Genomic DNA, 19,175 nt, shown 5'->3' on the forward strand with positions numbered 1-19,175 from the left:
TGCTGGGATGGGGCTCAGGCTCCCCAAACAGCCAGCGTGTCCCACCAGCAGAGTCTGGAACATTTGCTTTTGCTGTGCTTGTGCAGTGTCATTGCGAAGCAGCCGATCCCCAGTGGGCGCTTTGAAACAAAAAAAAAGGGTCAGGTTTTTGATCTCTCTGCTTTTCCCACCCCAGCCCATGAAAAAACCCTCCCTGTCAATAGATTTGTCCCTTTTTTAGCCAAATGTGTGCTGCAGCAAAGTAGGAGTTTTTCCCATTAAAATGCTGTACCAGCACCCACTTGGCGTGGAGATGCCAGAGATGCTGGTTTTGTATCATCGCTGCATCACCGCAGTTTAACCCCTGGCAGCCCCTGCGCAAATGCACCGTGACACACATGGGACCTGTGCTGCGCCACGCTCCCAGCCCCGGAGGCGGTGAGGCAGCTCCTGAGCCACACACCATCCCTGCATGGGGCGAGGAGGAAAGAGAAATCCTTGGCTTACGTATGAGGTGTGCTCACATCTGGGAGTAATCACATGTAGCAAACGTCTTCGGTGTCACCAAACCACTGCGCAGGTGAGAGGTGGGGTTGTAGATATCTGGGTTGCCGTCAGGACCACCTACCACCCCTGGACGGGCATGTCCAGCCCAAGAGCTGTGCTGAACTCCAGGCAATGCTGCCCTGAAAAAGGCCATGGGGGAGTTTGCTGGTACAGGGTCAGCAACCTCACTGCCTCCCAGGAAGGCAACCTTGGCAAAGCATGAAAAAACTCTGCTTTTTTCTTCTAAAGACTTCAAAAATGCCCCTTGTTTGTGCAAAACTCAACTCCACCCTGGCTCTGGGGAGTCCTTCTGTTGCTACAACAGCTAATGCCACAAAAGTAAAAAAGCAACAGCGGAGTTTTTCCAAGGGCTGGATTTTCATTAAGCTGCTAAAACCGACATGTTCTTGGCCAAGTGGAGAACTGGGGAGGAGAAAAGGCAAAATTGACCCAGGGCTGTGCCTTTTGCAGGGCTCAGGCAATCTCTGCCTGCCGGGGCAGAGCATCCCAAAGCTGTATGTTAGGCAGATGCACAGCTCCTGCTACCCCCGCCACCCTCTACCTTTTTTTTTTTGCTCTTTTTTTCTTAATTGGTGGGGTTTTAATGTACATTCCTTCTTCCGAGAAGCATTAATGTGGATGAGAAGCAAGAGCAAAGGACAAGGATGGCGGCACTCAGTGGGAGTCTGCAAAACCAGGCTACCCCATCATCTCTGTGGTCCCCATCATTTTGGGAGGCCAGTGAAGTGCTGTGTTTACAAAAGTACTTGGGTGCTGCCAGTAAAAATAGGTATAACCAAGGAGTCCTTTGCAGTGTTGGATGCTACAAGGGACTGGTTGTCTCTTGCTGGAGGAAAATCTCTATGAAATTGTTGTGAAACATTTTGCACAGCATCGTGTACCTACTCCAACATCACGTGCATGAGGGCAGAGTAACTGAGGGCTCTGAAGTATCCATCTTATAATCTCCCCTGCCCCATCGTTATGTGTAGAGGCCCACTCTGACATAGAAAAAAGCTCCATTTAAAAAAAACAACCAAAGAAAAAGATATTTACTGATGGGGTTGTACAGCCCTGAGCTGCAACCTGTGGGCCCGCAGAGGATTTAAATACTTACAAAACACAAATAAGGGCTAAGCCTCCCGGCCCCGGGCAGCTGCTGCAAGAGCAGATGCTGGCAGTGAATAAAGACATTGCAACCTGGTCCGTGCTGTTATGCCTTAACGGGCACAACCCCTCTCCCTCCCCGGCACAGCCACCGGGCACTGCTCGCTGCACACATCAGGGCTATTATCAGATGGCGGCGGCGCGTTTGCTGCGGCAGCTTTGAAGCAAAACCCGTTGCCACCTCAAGCAACCCTCTTGGCATCATTACCCTTCTGAAGGACATCAGCAAGACCTCAGCGAGCAACTGAGATTTTCCCCAGCTGGGCCAGCAGGTAATTTTTAACTTGTTTTCTGTTTTCTGAATTTGTGAAAGCTTCCTATAAAGGGAGCTCCACGTTGCCTGAATATGGTGCATCCCTTATGCAGCCTTCGCTGGATGCTGGAGGAGCCGGCAATTCCCTTCCGCTACGGGAACCAAATCTCTATGATCAGCAGCCACCTCTCTCCAAGGCTTATTTAGTCTAATCACATAGTCAAAGCTGGGGACTGGTCTCAGCCTTTCTGCATGAAATGCATGTGGAGGAACAGCCAAATCGAGAGCGGGTAGGAGCAGAGGTTGGCATCGTTCATCGTGGGAAAAAATACAAGTGCAAGAGGACCTATGAAATAAGTTGTGCAGGATGCAAAGTTGGCTGTGTGGCCCTCTGGATTCTCCAACAGGTAACAAAAGGATTGAAAATACCCTCGAATATATCTGTATTCATTTGGAGGATTTTTCTTTTTTCTTCCAGTAACTTTCTCTTTCCTTAGTCATTAAACAGGAGACACACAGGGAGGGAGATGGTTCTCTACTGGGAGGGTGGAGGACCTGTCGATATCTCTGCAGGACTTGCTAGAGATATCCTGCAGGCACTGTGAGATGTGTTCAGAGGAGAAATCTCTCTTTAACAGGCAATTTCTGTCCTGGTTCTAGAAAGTGGTTTTGGTACCTCATCACAAAACCAGTGCCGCAGGCCATCACACACGGTCGTGTGCCCGGTGCAGAGAGCCTCACATCGCCTCTGCCATGGAGCTCAAGCACCAACAGCCTCTGCAAACCAGCTGGGCAGAGCATTCTATACCCCATCGGCGTCCCTTGTGCACCTCAAAGTCCAAAGGCATAAGGAGCAAAAGAAGAATTGACGTTGACCCAAAGAAACAAGAAACCAGCAGTAAATAAAGACCAAGCGATCGCCTTGCCAGGTGACTTCTGCGTGGCACGGGTTTATAGTTAGCAATGCAGTTTGTTTTATTAGTTATAAATAAAGTACAAAAAATCCACCAAAAGTGAATCTAAGCATTTACACAATTTCTAATGTCTTTTAATTTCTTCAATGCACTATTGCTTTAATATTAATAATAAATATTTTTCTAGCTTTCTTCTATAAAATAGTCTATGTAGCAAAATGTTGCACAGCACAACAGAACAGCAGTAGGAGTACAAAAATGTGGGTGATCCTTTCACCAGCCCGGGTCATTAAAGGAGAGGATTTTTGTTCGCTCGCTCCTTGTTTTACTTATCTCTTTTACAGTGTCTTTGCGGGGGGAACAGCCGACCCTCTGTCCCTGCACGGCTCAGAACCGCAGCTCCAGGCCACCGGGGAGGAGTGTTACAGAGCAGCGAGGAAAAAAACACAGACAGGTTTTAAACCTAGGGTAAGGCAAAGTCAACAAAGCAGAGCAGCACCCTGAAGGGACAGAGAGAAAAAACTTAAGGTACAGTCATTTTGTGCCTTTCTAACCCAAAAGAGAATTGCATCCAAAGCCTTTTGGGGGGGACGGCTACCGGCTGAGCACAAGCGTCCAACCCCACTTCTGTCCGTACACGGCCAAGCATCTGTGCTGACCAAGAGTAGTTATGGCTTAAAGCTTAAAATATCATCAGAGGTGCTCCAGCCCTCGTGTGAGGCTTCAGCGCTTGATATTCAGGAGCCTTTGGGGAAAGGGCAGTGCGTTGCGAGAGCGGCGCGGCCAGGGCTGGGGCTGGGGATGCTTGGCCACCACTGCAGGAGTGGGACGTCAGCTTGGGGCTGACCCCTCCTTGGGGACGGGAGGGTTCTGGTGCAGGTCCCAGCTCTAGAGTGGGTTAAAAAGCTCCAAGTTGAGGTTTCCCCCTTGGGAAGGGGAAAATGGCAGGGACGATGAAACCAACTGATCAAGAAGATCAGCGTTGAGGGCTTCTGCTCCATGGACGTTTCACAGCTGGGTCACAGCAGATGCTCGTGGCCAGACCTTACAAAGGGATGCTGAATTGCTCCCACGTCCATCCCAGCCCCTCTCAGCTAGACCAGGGGTCAACCCTTTAAAATTGCAACGAATCCCTCAGTTTGGTTGCCTCCGAGCTCAGGCTCAATCGACCGCCTCCTTCATCCTCCCCGCAGTGCCCAGCCGGGGTGCATGCACAGGGAGTGAAAAGAGCCAGACCGAGCACCGACAGGCACCAAAAATTGGGCAGAGCCACCACGCCTGGGCTTCCTTCCTTGGCTTTTGAAGAAATTTGCAGAGTCTTGCACTAAATGCATGCGTTGCCCCAAGCCAGGCGTTATTGCAGGGTAACACAAGCAGCAAGAGCAGTTGCATCACCAGCGGTGTCGGGGACAGGGCAGTAGCAAGAATCGGCCGAAACATTTTGGTTTTGCAGAGCGCTGTTAGTCGCCGTCAATGCGCAAGGACGCAAGTGAAAGGATCACCGGAGTTTGATTATGAGTGCAAATAATATTCATATATATGTGCTAAACACAGTCACTATATTGCAGTTTTCCACTATGTCACAGCATACAGAATCAAAGGTTTGCATTTTTATGGAATGTATCCAAGGTAACAGCACCACAGTAATACAGTTTGTAATCACACACCCTGATTTTTTTCTCTTTTTTTTTTGACAAGATAAGCATTACCCCCCACATCCCATGTTTAATTTTTTTTAAAGTACCGATGCATGCAAAGCATTCCATTCCCAGAAACAATGCAAAAATGAGGTAATAGGAGTAATAAAAAAAATTAGTATTAATTTCTAAATAAATAAATTATAATTAAAAATGCAAAAAACAACTATAAAAATAATTAAATAAGAACCCACAATATCTACAAGTTAGTCATAAATTATGATTGTTAAATATAAGGCATTTAAACTCACAAAACCCTGTAAACTATCAATGTTTTGTTCCTAGAGATTTCTTGTTGTTTGTTTCATTTTGTTTTTAAACTCATCCTATTATCGCAAGCTACTCGTACAAATTATTTAAACGCAAAGGAACCTGACACACCGATGCAACTCCAGACGCTGTAGATTCTCACGCACCTTGGGATCAGTCACTCACACGAGACCACGGGAATTTGGTGCTTTTCTTCACCAAAGGTTTTTTTTGTTTGTTTTTTTAAAAACTGTGCTTGTTCATTAGGCAAATAGTAATACTTTCGCATAGGCTTTAAGAAAACGCGCGGTTCGGAAGCGCTCCTCATTCCCTCCCCGCCTGGCCAGGGTCCCCACTGCCCTGTTCCTCCCCCTGCTTCGCCCTCAGCTCACGTCTGGACAGACCAGACCGGCTTACAGTGTATTTTAGCAGCAAAGCCTTGCCTTGCTTGTCCATATTATTAGTAATATTAGTATTATTTTTAATGCTGCTTCAATCTGCTGCTGCTGGAACAAGGCCTGTAGGTATTGATGGACCACTCCTTGACCCATGGACATCAGTGCTGGAACCACCACATTCCCCAAGAAGCCATTACTTGCTCTTGGTGGCAAATATATCATAGAATCATAGAACCATACAAGAGTTTGGGTTGGAAGGGACCTTTCAAGGCCATCTAGTCCAACCCCCTGCCATGAGCAGGGACATCTGCAACCAGAGCAGGGTGCTCAGAGCCCCGTCCAGCCTGACCTGGGATGTTTCCAGGGATGGAGCATCAACCACCTCTCTGGGCAACCTGGGTCAGGGTTTCACCACCCTCATTGGGAAAAATTTCTTCCTTCTATCTTCCTTATATGCCACCACGTGTCCCCCTCCACTCCCTCCTACCTGCATGGGCACAGCAAGAGAGGGGCTCCTGCATCCTTGCACCACATGGGGCTCCCCTCTTTCCCTCCCCTCCCCAGTTGGGGAAAAAAAAATCTCTGGGGTGCCTCTGTGGTTGGTGTTTTCCAATTCCAGCTGATGGGAATCCCATGATCTCTCAGACGGTAATTTATGATTGTTTCTACTTGGAGAGCATCGCTTGGCTCCAGCAAAATGGATGCTCAGGGGAGCCAGAAATCTTTCCCGTCACATCAGCATTTTCAATACATAATGTTCCTGACTGCAACTCCTGTCAATTCTCTGCATCTCTCTTTTTCTCCCCTAGTATGTAAAAAAAGCAAAAAGATTTAAAAAAGAAAGAAGAAAAAAGAGTTTTGGTCATGAATGTGGGTTCTCCGGAGGGTTTTCATCTCAGTCCCTGTGGTTGGCATGCTGAGATCTTTATTTCTAGGGGAGCTTGGATCGCAACAGCTCACTCCTTCAGGGTGAAAACCTCCTAATTCTGTTTTGAGCGTTAATGCAATTAAGTTTTGTTTTAACAACCACCGAATTCTCCATATAGGTACGGCCTGAAACACGAATACAAACGCATGCGGGTGCAGGGCCATAACCCAGCCCACCTGAAAAGCGGCAAACCCCGCTTCCAACCTGCCTTCCCCTCCCGCACCGAAATGCTCATGGCCTCAGCAGTGCCTCGTAAGCAACGAGTTTTCCTCTGTCCTGTTATCAGAGATGGTTTTGCGTGGGACAGGAGTCGGCAGTGTACATCTCCCAGCACCTCTCCGGCATTTTTCTACCCCAAAACACCGCTATAGGCGCCGAATCCAGTAATCATCATTTTGGACCAGTGCTGGCAGCGGCTGCTGAAGCCAACCAGCCTCACTGCCCGCAGGAGAAAGCGTGACGGACTATGGCAATCATGAAGACAGCCCTTCCTTGGATTTAGATACGTCAAGCTGTTTTGTTAAGATACGGAAAGCAAAGAAACAGCATCTGCTCCAACATTGTGCCCCTACAGAAAGTGTCCAGCACCAGCAGATAAGCAGGAATGAAGCTCCTCCCTGTTGCTTCATTCATTTCATTCCAAATTTTTATTTTTTTAAGCTTCTCTAAATTTGCAGCACACTGTAAACACAAGGAAAGGAAGCACACGCGGCTGAGGCAAAGAGCGCAACCCTTCTGACTGTAAACAGGATTTTGCTTTTTTGCCTCTTCCCCCCCAAGGGTAGGAAAGCTTGACCTCTTTATTCCCCCTCTTCAATGTATTAATCAGGCACCAAAATAAGGAATCTATGAAAAAATATTTGGTGCAAATTAGGTAACAGCAACATGTCCACCACAAGATGAGTAGGGCATCAAACACAACATTTCTTAAGCTAACATGCTCCAGCTGCCATCCATAGAAATAGCTAAAGGACCCCTAACATGTGTCTACGTATTCGAGAGGTATATATACAATCCTCATGAAATGCAGGATTGACAGGCCAGACTACCACAACTAGTTCCTTCATGTTCAACACTAAATCTTCTGCAGCACGGGGTCTCTGAGCTCCGGGAATGCCAGCTCCCTTTCACCGGGCCCGTATCCTGCGTCTGTGCAATATCTCCTACTGCTAGATATTGTACCGCCTCCTCCTCCTCCTCACTAACGTGCCTGCAGACTTTTCCTCTCAATCAAATGGCTCAGAAGGCAAAAATTTTGCTGCAAGGGTTTATGGCCATACGACCTGGTAAGGAAAATGGTGTGTCCAGCCAGTCCTTTCAGCTGTCCGAGCCGAGCTGTGTTTCAATGTCCACCCTGCAGATCGGGCATTTCTTGCTAGTGGCCAGCCACTGGTCCACGCACACTTGGTGGAAGAGATGCATACAGGGCAACCGCCTGCAGAGAGACAAGTACCACCCCGTTAGGATGGAAGAGGGCCAGGGGACCAAGAAGAGCCAGAAAGCAGCAGCCGGGGCTGCTTCAAACACGGAGAAGCACTGGTGTAGCGACACCAGTGCTGTCTAGGTCCTACAGACTTCCCCAGCCACGCCAGCTCAGATAGGGCAGTAGGTCAAAGATGATGTCCTTCTTGATTAAAAGCCTTTTATAAAACCCCACACCCTCCTGAATTGAGTTGTTCCAGTTATTAATTACCCTGGCTGCTGCTTTTTAACATTTCAGGAGTATTAGGTTATACTCCAAAGCCTCTTGGTTCTTCGTTGTTGCGGGTCATTAGCAGTCAGGTGGTGGTGGGTGTCTGGTGTGCCCCAGGGAATGCGATTGCTTTTTACCTACATCACCTTTTGTCATCCCTTCACCCTCGCGAGCTGGAGGGACCCTGAACCGCAAGGATCCGCAGCAAGGGGATCGGAGTTTTTCTTGATGGTTTAAGGCAACTAAAATGTGAGGAGCAGGACCAGGCAGTGCAGCTGCACTGCCCACCTGCAGTGAGCCATAGTAGCTCAGCCCCTTGCAATTGCTTGATTTGACCCAGCCAAGAGCCTGGGGACATCTGTGATGGATAACTGGGGCTTTGTTGTTGGTTTAGGACAGCTCCCTGTGACCGTGCGGGCAGAGTAATCTCACTTATTCTACAATAAAGCAGCTCTGTCCTCGCCACAAGCCAAACTCCCCTGGACTTCACACCCATACTCCCTTTTATCATACTTTGGTCATCTGTCAAGCTCAGCCGTTGACAACCCTGAGCTCCAGATGGCTGTCTGAGACCTGGGACCCATCCTTCTGTGACACTTGCCACCTGCCCCATTAGCACAGCTTTGAAGCAGGTGATCCAAACCCAGGAGACACTATTAAAACTTGGCCCTCCTGCTGCTGCAGAGCTCTTGTTACCTACAGCCCATACCATATCCATCTAAATGGCATTTGGTTTCTCAGACCCTGCAACAGCCCAAGTGAGTTTGTCAGGACAAGAACAGGGACAACCCCACCAGCACACAGCAGCATTAATCCCAATAAACACAACTCAGATAGCGTTGAGAGGCAGAGGAGCAGATGGAAGGATCGTACCTGACGTCTTCTCCATCTTCAAGCATGGACAGACAGATTGTGCATTTCTCATCAGTGTCTGACTCCTCTCCATCTTCTTGCTCAGCCTTGCCCTCTTGCGGTCTTCTCTGCAGCAAGGTTAAAGACATAATTTGGTTAGAACTTGACTTTCTAATGCTCTCCCAAGCCTGGGAAGTTGTACGAAGGCAAATAATAAGAGCTTCATCTGTCAGCCAGATCCTCCAGCTTGGGGAAGCCAGCCCAGCCAAAACAGCCTGTGAGGGGAGGATGCCACCAACATGCTGCTGGTCGGCACGTCTCCTCCTGTGGGCCAGCGGCAGTGGGGATGGTGGTAGCCAGCCTGTCCAAGGAGCAGCCTGTCCTCTGCTGTCCTAACACAGCCCCCTGCCACCTCATCCACCCTCCTTGCAGTGGGGATGGCCCCATGGTCTCCTTTGCTGGAGACTTCTCCTGAAGACCCCAAAGCATGTGGGACCACCACTGCCAGGAAGGGCAACCACTGTCCTCCATACCAGTTTGGCCGTTGGCCGAGGCCCACACTACACCACGGGGCAGTGCTTAGCCTGTCAACTCTCTCCTTTTCTCTTCCCCCCACACATCCATTCCTATTAACATAATTTTTCTGGATCCACTGGAGATGCGGCCAGAGATAAGTGCAGCAGTTGACTCACTTCCAACTTGGGCAATGTAACGTCCCTACTTGCTACTGCCCAACCAGGAATGACCAACATGTGAAATTACTATGCAGACAAGCACTTTTCCCATTTTCTATTTAGCACAACCCAAAAACATGGCACCCGTTTCCTTATGGGCAGGAGATCAGCTCCAACAGAGGTGACACCTCTTGCAAAACGAGGGGAGGACAAGATCCCCCACGCCATGGAGCCCTCACGGCGGGGTGCGCGGGCAGCGCCACTTGCATGCAGAACGGGGTGGGTTTGCATGCACGAAGCCCCCTTGGTGTGTGCACTTTCTTACCAGGTGCGGACAGGGGGGAAATTGCACCCGCTGGGTGGGAGAAGGTTGAGACCCTTTTGAAAATTTGGCCCGCAGCTTCCTAGCCTAGAAGTGAGAAACAGCCAGCTGAGCTACACCACCGCTTCAGTCAGGGAGCCCCACAAGATATTAAAGCACCAATTCTGGACTTTACATTCCTCCCCCATTTCAGGGAATATTTCGATTGATGGTGCCAGTTTGCCAACCCTAAGGATTGCGACCCACCAAAGTCTGTGCTTCTATCCACTCTGTGCCCACAACCCTTGGCCAACTGAGAGGGGCTGGCAGCTGTGCCGTGGTTTTGGGGCTCTCACCTTCTTGTACTTGTGGGGGAAGGTGAACCTCTCGATGGTGTTCTGGACGGCGCCCCGGCTCACGCTGCCCAGCCTGTCCTCCAGCTGCAGCAGCTCCTGCAGCACAGGAATAGCAACAAAGCACCATCAGCATTGCTCCTGGGGCTTGAGGTCCCACCACCCGCCCTTCCTGCTGGGGAACAAGGCTCCCTCCCGCCCTTTCCTCAGTGGAAATGTCCATCAAACCCAAATCAGTTGTGCTTAAATGATGGATCTGAGCCCTGGCTCTTGGACCAATAACTAGGGGTTCAGGGCAGAGAACAGAGAGCTGGACATCCAATATTTCAGAAGTTAGGGTGGAATTTGAGCCCCGTTTGACAGACTGGGAAACAAAGCCCCGTAGAATGGAGGCACTTTGTTCACAGACATGAAGTGAGCCAAAGTCAACCCGAACCAGACCCAGGCACCCTGGAGTAAATCATCTTTTACCAAACTCACTCAATCCCTTCGCCTCCCAGTTATTACTAAAATTTCTGCAAGACTCAATGCAACTGCCATGCCACAAAATAGTCTTACAAGTTTATGCCAGAGCGTGCATAGATTCCCAGCACTTAATTTTTATAATAATTCCAGTCCCCGAGATACATACTTCATAGCTCTCCCGCACAGCGGACGTGTGCCTGCTTGGGTTCAGTCCCTGAAGAGCAAGCAACTGAAGCTGAGGATAAGGGTAATTTCTGATTTCATGAACAACCTGCGAGAAATGAGGGAGGAAAATAAAGCCACCTGTACTTGCACGTAGAAATCCCTTGTGTACCTTGATTTAAATCTAGAGCTTTAAAAATTCAAAATGAAAGAGCAGACTGACACCTTCCCCAATGGAAGCCTTTTAATAACCAAAAAATTAGGTTTTATTAAATAGATCTCCTATAAATGATAACTAAGAACATGCATTTCTTCTGAATAAACTACCTGTTACAATAATCCCTGTTGCATCTATGACATTTCAGTTCCAAACTCTCAACATGGATTAGCTTAAAAAGAGATTTTATTTTATTTAGTTTTAAATGGGTGGATTTCACTTCATCCAGGCTTTGATTTTTTAAGCCTCGCTGTGGCACACAGGGTCCGACTATGGACACAGAAGGAAAAAACACCTTCCTGAGGATTCTTTAAGGATTAGCAGTGCTTGGCATGGCTCAGCTCCAAATACAGCACCCTGCGGGGAGCAGGGCCAGCAAGTGACCCCAGTCAGCCCATCTTCTCGTCAAACCCCGTCTCCACCTGTGCAAGAGCTCATGCAAAACCTTTACACATGGCATCAAGGCTGAGGTAGAGAGCAACGATGTGATGAGGGATGGTCCTCCGGGCTGAGCCCAGGGGAAAGAGTCACCTACTGCCAATCCTTCCGCACACAAAAAGTCCTGAGAGCCCACAATTTGTTCCAGTGTTAATATTATTAGTAATAACTGCTGAGCCTCTCCCATCCTGCCCAGGTTTTGCGGACCAGCTTGTGAGCGTGGTGCTGCATGCGACGGACCGAACCTTTCCAGAGTAGCTGAGCTTTCCTTTCCTTTTCCTAATGCAGAGCGCAATGATGTGACATTATCCTTTCAGACACTCCCTCCCACGGCCGGAGATAAGTGGGATTCGCAGAAGACAGGTGATAGAAAGATAGCAGCCTTTATTTTGACTGCCTTCTGGCAGACAATGCATAAAACATTTCTTGGTAAAAGCGTTTCACTTACCATCTGTGTCGAGGATGTGCTTCTGGGGAAGTGGTGCATCCGAGGTGTAGCTAAGTAATGCTGATAGGGCTGAGGGACTGCCCGGACCTGGAACTGGGTGTGAGTCAGTCCTGCATCGACACTGAGGTCCCTGTGGGCACGAGGATGAAGACACGGCTTTGACTGCACAGCTTTACTGTATGGCTTACAGCACGTCGAATCATGCTCACAGGGCAACCTCCACAGGTGGGCTCTGGGCTGCTGTGGGTTCCTCAACCTGGGGTGATGCTACCGCTTGGAAACGTATTTCCTCCAATTTGGGCAGTCACCCACCAGGCCAGCACGAAGGAGTGAGGCGTTGTTTTTATGCCAGTTAGCATTTGTGTTAGCCGAGGTCAAGGGCTGCACAGATGCAGCCTGCTAATTTCAGAGCAAGATCATTTTGGTGGCTCCAATAGATACCCAGGCTCGGTAGCTCAACCTGGCCAGACCAGGTCCTCCCTGTGCTGCCATCACTGCAAACAATTACATTTTGCGTTGAATATTTTGTAGGAATACAGCTAGTCAGGGGACACACTGATGAACTGCTCTGGGTGGTTGTTAGGAGCCAGCTGGGCACTGTCCAGGGGCTTTTTGATGGGCATGTGCTCTCCTTGTAGGTACCCCAGCCCAGGTCACAGTAGGACTCGGGGAGACAAGGGAGACTGCACCTCACCTGAACCCAGCCTCAGGGAACTCCGGAACTGCTGTTTATGCAGAAAATAAAAAGGTTTTTGGAAATTTCTGGATGAGACTGCTGTAGGAAACATGTCACACAACCAGCGGGCCAACACCAATGAAGCAGGACATCCCCAATGGTCCCACCTGCCAGCATGCAGCCTGGCCCAGGCAGCCAGAGCTGGGACTCAGCTTGGTGAGTTTGGGCACTTTTTTCCTCCAGAAAAATAACCCAGCTCCATCCCAGGACTTGGCATGACCAAGACCTGCCCAATCCAGCAGGCAGAGACAAACGGCAACTCCGTTGCCATGCCATGTGGAGGGGATGGGAGGAGGCCCAATGCAGCATCTCCATCTATAATCCAATTAGCTGATCCCTTGTCTCTCCAGCCAAAGAGTCTCTCAGCAAACAAGCACTTTGAATGTCATTCACTTTATCATCATTACAAAAGCCGGTGCTCTAATAACCGCTATCTTCACATTTGCCAAAGCAAAGCTAATTAGAGCACAGGGGTGGCTTCCCATTTTGGCCTCGAACTTCTCTTCCCCTGCACGGAGGACAGCAGCAGCGAGCGCAACGGCTTGTTAGGAGCAACCCAGACGTGTCGTCCAGCAGCTGTGAAACTGCTTTTGCCCAACAGCAGATAACGGATGTGAGGGGACAGTAAATGCAGAAATCCTTTACCCAGAACAGCCTGAGTACCAGGCAGCAGCTCCAGCGCTCTAGTACCCCGAATAAGACACCCTGCCCCAAGTTGAAGCAAAGAGAGGGACTGCCTTTGGTGGCCCTGTGCTAGCCATGTGCTAGGCAGACAAAACCTGGCAGAGGATAAAACACAGCAGGCAACTGGCTGGAACACAACCAGGGTAAGAATCCACAGGACTGGGTATTTTCCAGCTCCCGTGTCACAATTTTGGGTATTTATCCAGTTACTGAAGACTGTTCCCAGGTGGATGGAAGGCTCGATTGCAAATCAGGAGGCTTTGGGTCTGTTCCCAGCCCTGCCACTGGCCTGATGCATGACCTTGACCATTTCCTCTCTGCCTTCCCATATTTCCTGTCTACAAAATAGATGTGGCAATCCACAGAGCGCTTTGAGATCAAGGACCAAAGAGGTCTCTCAAAGATGAACAGCCATTCTTAACTTGCACAAGTAATTGCAGTAACAGCACTGCTGAACTGTTTGTGCACTGGTGCATCTAGAGCTTTAAAATTGGATGTGGAGGCTCCTGAAGCGATGCCGTGGGTCGCAAAGGGCAAAGAAGGGCCCAAAGCAGGATACTGCAAGGAACGGTGTTCTCCCAGGGTTTGGGGGTGAATAAGCAGAGCACATTAGCTGAGGAAAACCAAAACTAACCATCACCTTCTAGCTTGTGCTATGTGAACAACTGCACAGCATCTTGATGCTCAGATGCAACGTTCAAGAGCTGTGATGCCTATGGTACATGGACTGCCAACAACCAAAAACTGAGGGATAAGGCTCCAGACAACAGTCGGATGGCTGTCACTAAATACGTATGCAGATGATTTAAGGAACCAAATGGGAGTTTATTTCTTCTTCACTGTAAGATTTTAATCAGGGTTGGGCTGTCCGAGATGCCTGATCACCTTCAGATCTTCCTTCCATCCCCGTTTCCCGTGACAGTGCCTACCGCTTCCGAGCGAGCGCCGATGCTGCCCACGGGGTGGTAACACATTAGAGGGAAGTTTTTGTATCTGTTACTGGGCAAAACGGGCCCAAGGGGAAGTGAGTCACCCAAATATGTATACATGGTATACCATTTCTCTCATCCCCACTCCTTAGGAGCAACACAGGGGGAAAAAGGAGGGAGGAGGAGGGGAACACAAAGCAATGCTTTATCAGATCCTTCTAATGATTATAATTAAACACTCTGAGCCGAAAGAGAGGCAGGAAGAATGGCTCTATCCAGATGGTACGTGAACTGCTTTGCAAACTGATCTGAACAATGTCATCCTGGCCAAATTCAGCTCACAGTGGTGCCAGTAATGGGAACACCTGAGAAGAAAATGGCAGAAGGGTCTGGCCATATTTTAGGTTGCATATTATTACCCCAGAGGGGGAAACACCCCCCCTGTGTTAAAAGGACTCTCTACTTGCAGAGCGAAGCACTCAGATGTTAGGAAATGCCATAATTAAGATTTCCTGTGACATTTTATTGCAGTCCCCTTGTGCATACACATTGCCATTGTCTCTAATTACATGTTCACATGCTATTTTTTCCATTCAGTGCACAGAATGGACTTTGCTCAGCTAATAAGCAGCTACTCAGAAGTATGTTTTTATTTTCTTATTCTTCCAAGTAGGGTCCAGTTCTTTATTAACTGTGCAAGAGCTCAAAACCCACTCTGAAAATGAAAGGATCATTTTTCATTTACCTGATCATTTACCTGCTCAGCTTTTCCAGGATATCAAACGCTACAGTGAGGGAACGATTAACAACTGTTAATTCATTCACACCACCCGGCGGTGCAGGGCAGCACCGTGCTCCCTAAGTTAGACCACAGAAATAGTTGTGGCCACTGTTTTTTGAGTGCCTGGTGGACAGCAGAAGATGTAGTTCAGGCGGTTTCAGATCTGAATGAAAAAGATCCTGGCTGTACCCTGCAGCAAGAAAATACCCTGGAGCAAGATTAATGCTTGGCTACATTCTGCATCCATGGATGGAGAGTTATGGGCAGCATCGATGCCTCGATGTTATCATGTACATGCATAAAGGCTCTAGCACGCATTCATGGCCTTCCCAGAGATGAGTTTTCCCACCGCACAGTCCCCACGTTGTGCCTGTTGCGCTGAACTGTTAGTTTTCATGAAAGAATTGATCCGTGATGACATTCACCAACCCTTGCAGCCTCCCCAGGATTTTTTAAACACCTCATTCAACACCCTAGTGAAATGCAGAAAACTTACCAGTCTGTGCCTTCAGCTAAATACCTGGGCTGGGGCCCCATGGGTTGTGGTGTTTGCAGTTGGTGGCTGAAGTCAAAGCTGGGGTGTAGACGGTGAGGCTGAACGGACATGCGCTCTTGAGCCCGCCTGCGGGGAGGAGGAGACCAGCAAGCGAGTTAGCCACGTGGCCAAGGCACTGGTCCGTATGGCTGCTGCTCTGAGTCCCTGTCAATAAACTGGGGGAAAACCCAAGCGGTTGGGCTTCTGAATATGTGTCCAAGAGAAAAGAGTCCAGGCAGGTGTCAGGGATGATGAGGAACTCAGAGCTATGTCATTTACTCGTCACCATGGACATGACACAGACCTCCACTCGTCCCCTGTAGCATCCACATGCACTCAGTTTACAGGAGATGTTGTTTGGTGGCAACATGGAGAGCAAGCAGAAACAAACAACTTCTTCTTTAGCAGCTATGTGCCACTTGCACTATTTTCTTTTTCTCCACTGTCAGCCCCATAAACAGCACACAAGATAAAACATGTCCCTGCTTCAGCCGTTATCCATCATCATAAAGAAGCTGCAGGTTGCCTCGTCTCCCCATGCAGTCCATAAACTCCTGGGAAACCTCATTCATAACAGGATTACTCAGGAGTAACTGAAAGCAGAATTTACTCTTGCTGGCCTTCGCCAACATTTCTCTGGATGATGGACAGGCCAGGCTGGGATCCAGCTCCTTCTCCCCCAGCTCTGCTGCCTTTGCAGGCAGGGAAGGGAAAAGTGGTAGAATATATAGCAAGGCTTTTCGAGGGATTCGAGTCTCCTCTCATGATTATTGCCTGCTTGAACTACTCAGGGGAAGAGCATGTGCTGCTTGCTCGGTGTCCACGCTTGGAGAAATACAAAGGTGGATGCACGAGCTGGATTTGCACTACAAACAGACTCAAACCCCTTGCTCCCTGCCAAGTCCCTGCTTACCAGTGGAGCCATCACAAAGCAAAGCTATAGGAAGCCACTAGAGCAGATGGAGCAGGGAGCTGCTAGATAAAGAATTTTTCATGCAGCCACAGCTCAGAGGTTTTGCTTTTGAAGGCATGACCCAGATTGCCATTACTGGGATGTCATGCCCCACACCTGTAAGGTTTCTGACACCCTCCTCGGATGCAGCTGGGCTTTCAGAAACAGGCTGTGGGACTGGGCAAGAGGTTTCTGCCCTTTTCCTCACCACAGCCCACTTGCAAATGTAGCACTGGCAGCACTTACCAAAGCAGCTTCTGCGTGGAATTGTGCTCCGTGCCTGTATTTGAATTCAGCTTATGACTAAGAGATAAACACTTGTATCATCAATGCCTCAGCCTCACACATATTTGCTACTCGATTATTAACTAATCCTTAAATCCACCTAAAATCCAGTTTATGCTGAACAAAACAAGGGGGAGAAGAACGCACAATTTTCAGGCAGAAAGGGTATGGGAAGAAAGTGTTTTCCGTCTGTAGCATTCTTTCCAAATGAAGCGTTATCGCAAAGAGTCATCCTCTGATTCTTGGTCCACGGGTACAACCCACAAATAGCTTCCATATGTTTCCAAAAAAAGCACTCCTGTCCTACGTGCTGTCTAAACCCCTCTCTCAAGAAACACAGTCAGGACAAGACCAGGCACCCATTTCCACCTCTGCTGAGTTACAGTAATTCTCTCTGCAGCCGTCAGCCCAGTCTGAATTTAGGCTTGCTTTCTGTGATTGAATGTGCGGCAGGTCAACAGCATCATTCCCTCACGGAGTTGGGAAGCCTACCTAGACCCAGAGGAGCAAGCTCGTCATGTGCGAAACCTGACGGTGTAGGTGGATACAATCTCTTACGCAGTTTTGAAACAGCAGCTACGAGGAGGTAGCTCGTGCGTGCCGTCTACCGCTCGCTCTGTCACGCAGGTCAGGCTCACTGCAAGACCAAGGTGTTACCATCATGATGTTACCGTCTTACAGGCGACCTTGGGACATACTAGATGAGCATGGTATGGATCCCCATGGGAAAGGTATACCCGCAGATGCAACCTGCCCTGCAGCTTCCCTTCTGGTGGATGAATTTTGGAGGTACACAAATGAACTTGTGAAGAAAACCCAACGTTACCGGCACGTACCGCCGGAGTTTTGCAGAAGCCACTTTGCTGAAGTGAGGCTGATGCGGCTACTCGGCGTCCTTCAGGAAGAGTAAGACCCCCTTACCTGGGATGGGGCATGAGCCGGCGGTGCTGTGCCTCGAGGAGCTGCTGCTGGAGGAGGTATTGCTGGTGAAGCGCCTGAGGTAGGAAGGAGGGACCGGCCATGTCCTGGAAGGGCAGGGCTGGCACTGGTGCCAGGGGCTGGTGCAAGGGGCCGCTGTGCTGGTGCGCGGGGGCCATGTGGGGGGTCAGCCCCGGCTGGGGCTGCACTGCGTGAGGCAGGGTGAAGTCGGCGGAGAGCTGAGGCTGGGGACCCAGGTGGAAGTGCCGGCAGGAGGTAGCATGGGGATGCTGAGACCTTTGAAAAGGAGCACCTGGAAGAGAAGAGCATGGCCGTCATGGGGGCCAGTGGTGGCCGGGGCACCCCAGCCCCGTGGTTGCCCATCCAGGGCAAGAATTGGGCAAACAGCTGTTTCTCTCCTCTGCCAGAAGGGTTAAAAAAAAGAGAACAGGTCAGTTAACATTGGTTACATGGAAAAATGTTGATTTTGACTAATAGTTTTTCTCCTCCAAAAAACATTGGAACCAAAACATAGGTTTGAGTTCAAAGCGGCTTTTTGGCTCCAAATTGAAGTGTATACTGATGAAAACTGCTTCAGCTTGTTCTGGTTTGCCTGTCTTAAAGAGAAAAAGAACAAAAGTTTTAATACACCTGTAGCAGTAGGACAAGGGGTAATGCTTTTAAACTAAAAGACGATAGATTCAGACTAGCTAAAGAAAGAAGTTTTTCACACTAAGGCTGGTGAAGCACTGGCCCAGGTTGCCCGGAGAGGTGGTAGATGCCCCATCCCTGGAAACATCCCAAGTGAGGGGCTCTGAGCAACCTGATCCAGTTGAGGACGTCCCTGCTCATTGCAGGGGAGTTGTATTAGGTGACATTTAAAGATTCCCTTCCAACCCAAGCCATTCCATGATTCTATGAAAAAGCCTCAGCATTTTAGAAAAAGTAAAAAAAAAAATCTGTTTTCTAAAGTATATTTTCATGAGTTATGAAGTTTTTTAAGCTTGCTCAGTTCCCATGCAATTCAAGGTATTTCTCCGCCTGTCGAAACATGTCTCATAGGCAAGGAAATAATATCTGAGACACTGTCTCTTGCTGAATGTAGGATGTGAATGAGACACCTTCCACCTCTGAGAGATGAGATTAAGGCTGTGCATCTTTGCTGAGACCCTTCAGTAGCCCACCCTCGTGAACTGCACAGAGGGAGAGTGCGGTGGTGGGAAACACAACAGGGACTGCTGCGAGACCAGCCATGAAACTGATGGGAATGAGGAAGAAATGAGGTGTGACAGAGATCCGTAGCAGAGGCTTTTTGCAAAACATCTGGCACTGGCTTGCACCTCCCTCAAGATCCTTGCTTGGATGGGCCCTTGGCCCAACCCAGCAGATTAATTCCTGCATTCCTGAAGCATTTACAGGTATCACAGCAATGTTTTTGGCTCTTAAACTAGGGAGAGAAGCAGCTCAGAGGTGAAGGATGAGACTCGAGTGAGGCTATTAGAGATGCCTCTTTGCTGAGGATCAGCCCCAGGGTAGTAGACCTACCCTTTTGCGCCGTCTTTTGAACACCTCATCTTCCTAAAAACTCTTCTTTTTTTTTCAATTCAGGAACAACAGCGCC

At 49.1% G+C, this 19,175-nt stretch overlaps 1 protein-coding gene across 1 annotated transcript in view; it reads right to left on the minus strand.

Moving 5' to 3' along the window:
* Positions 1-7,448: 7,448 nt before the first annotated feature.
* Positions 7,449-19,175, minus strand: part of LOC309415191 (E3 ubiquitin-protein ligase ARK2C-like) — a gene marked incomplete at its 3' end in the record, with an annotated part of 48,620 nt that continues 36,893 nt past the window's right edge. The window contains exons 2-8 of the mRNA XM_082012638.1: positions 17,558-17,867; positions 15,361-15,486; positions 11,735-11,864; positions 10,636-10,740; positions 10,008-10,103; positions 8,698-8,804; positions 7,449-7,566 (exon numbers count right to left, since the gene is read on the minus strand). Of these exons, the coding sequence (XP_081868764.1) occupies positions 7,449-7,566; positions 8,698-8,804; positions 10,008-10,103; positions 10,636-10,740; positions 11,735-11,864; positions 15,361-15,486; positions 17,558-17,867 (992 nt within the window). The remainder of the gene's footprint in view (positions 7,567-8,697; positions 8,805-10,007; positions 10,104-10,635; positions 10,741-11,734; positions 11,865-15,360; positions 15,487-17,557; positions 17,868-19,175) is intronic.

This window comes from Phaethon aethereus (assembly GCF_964289735.1).
Source record: "Phaethon aethereus genome assembly, chromosome: W".
Classification (NCBI taxonomy): domain Eukaryota; kingdom Metazoa; phylum Chordata; class Aves; order Phaethontiformes; family Phaethontidae; genus Phaethon; species Phaethon aethereus.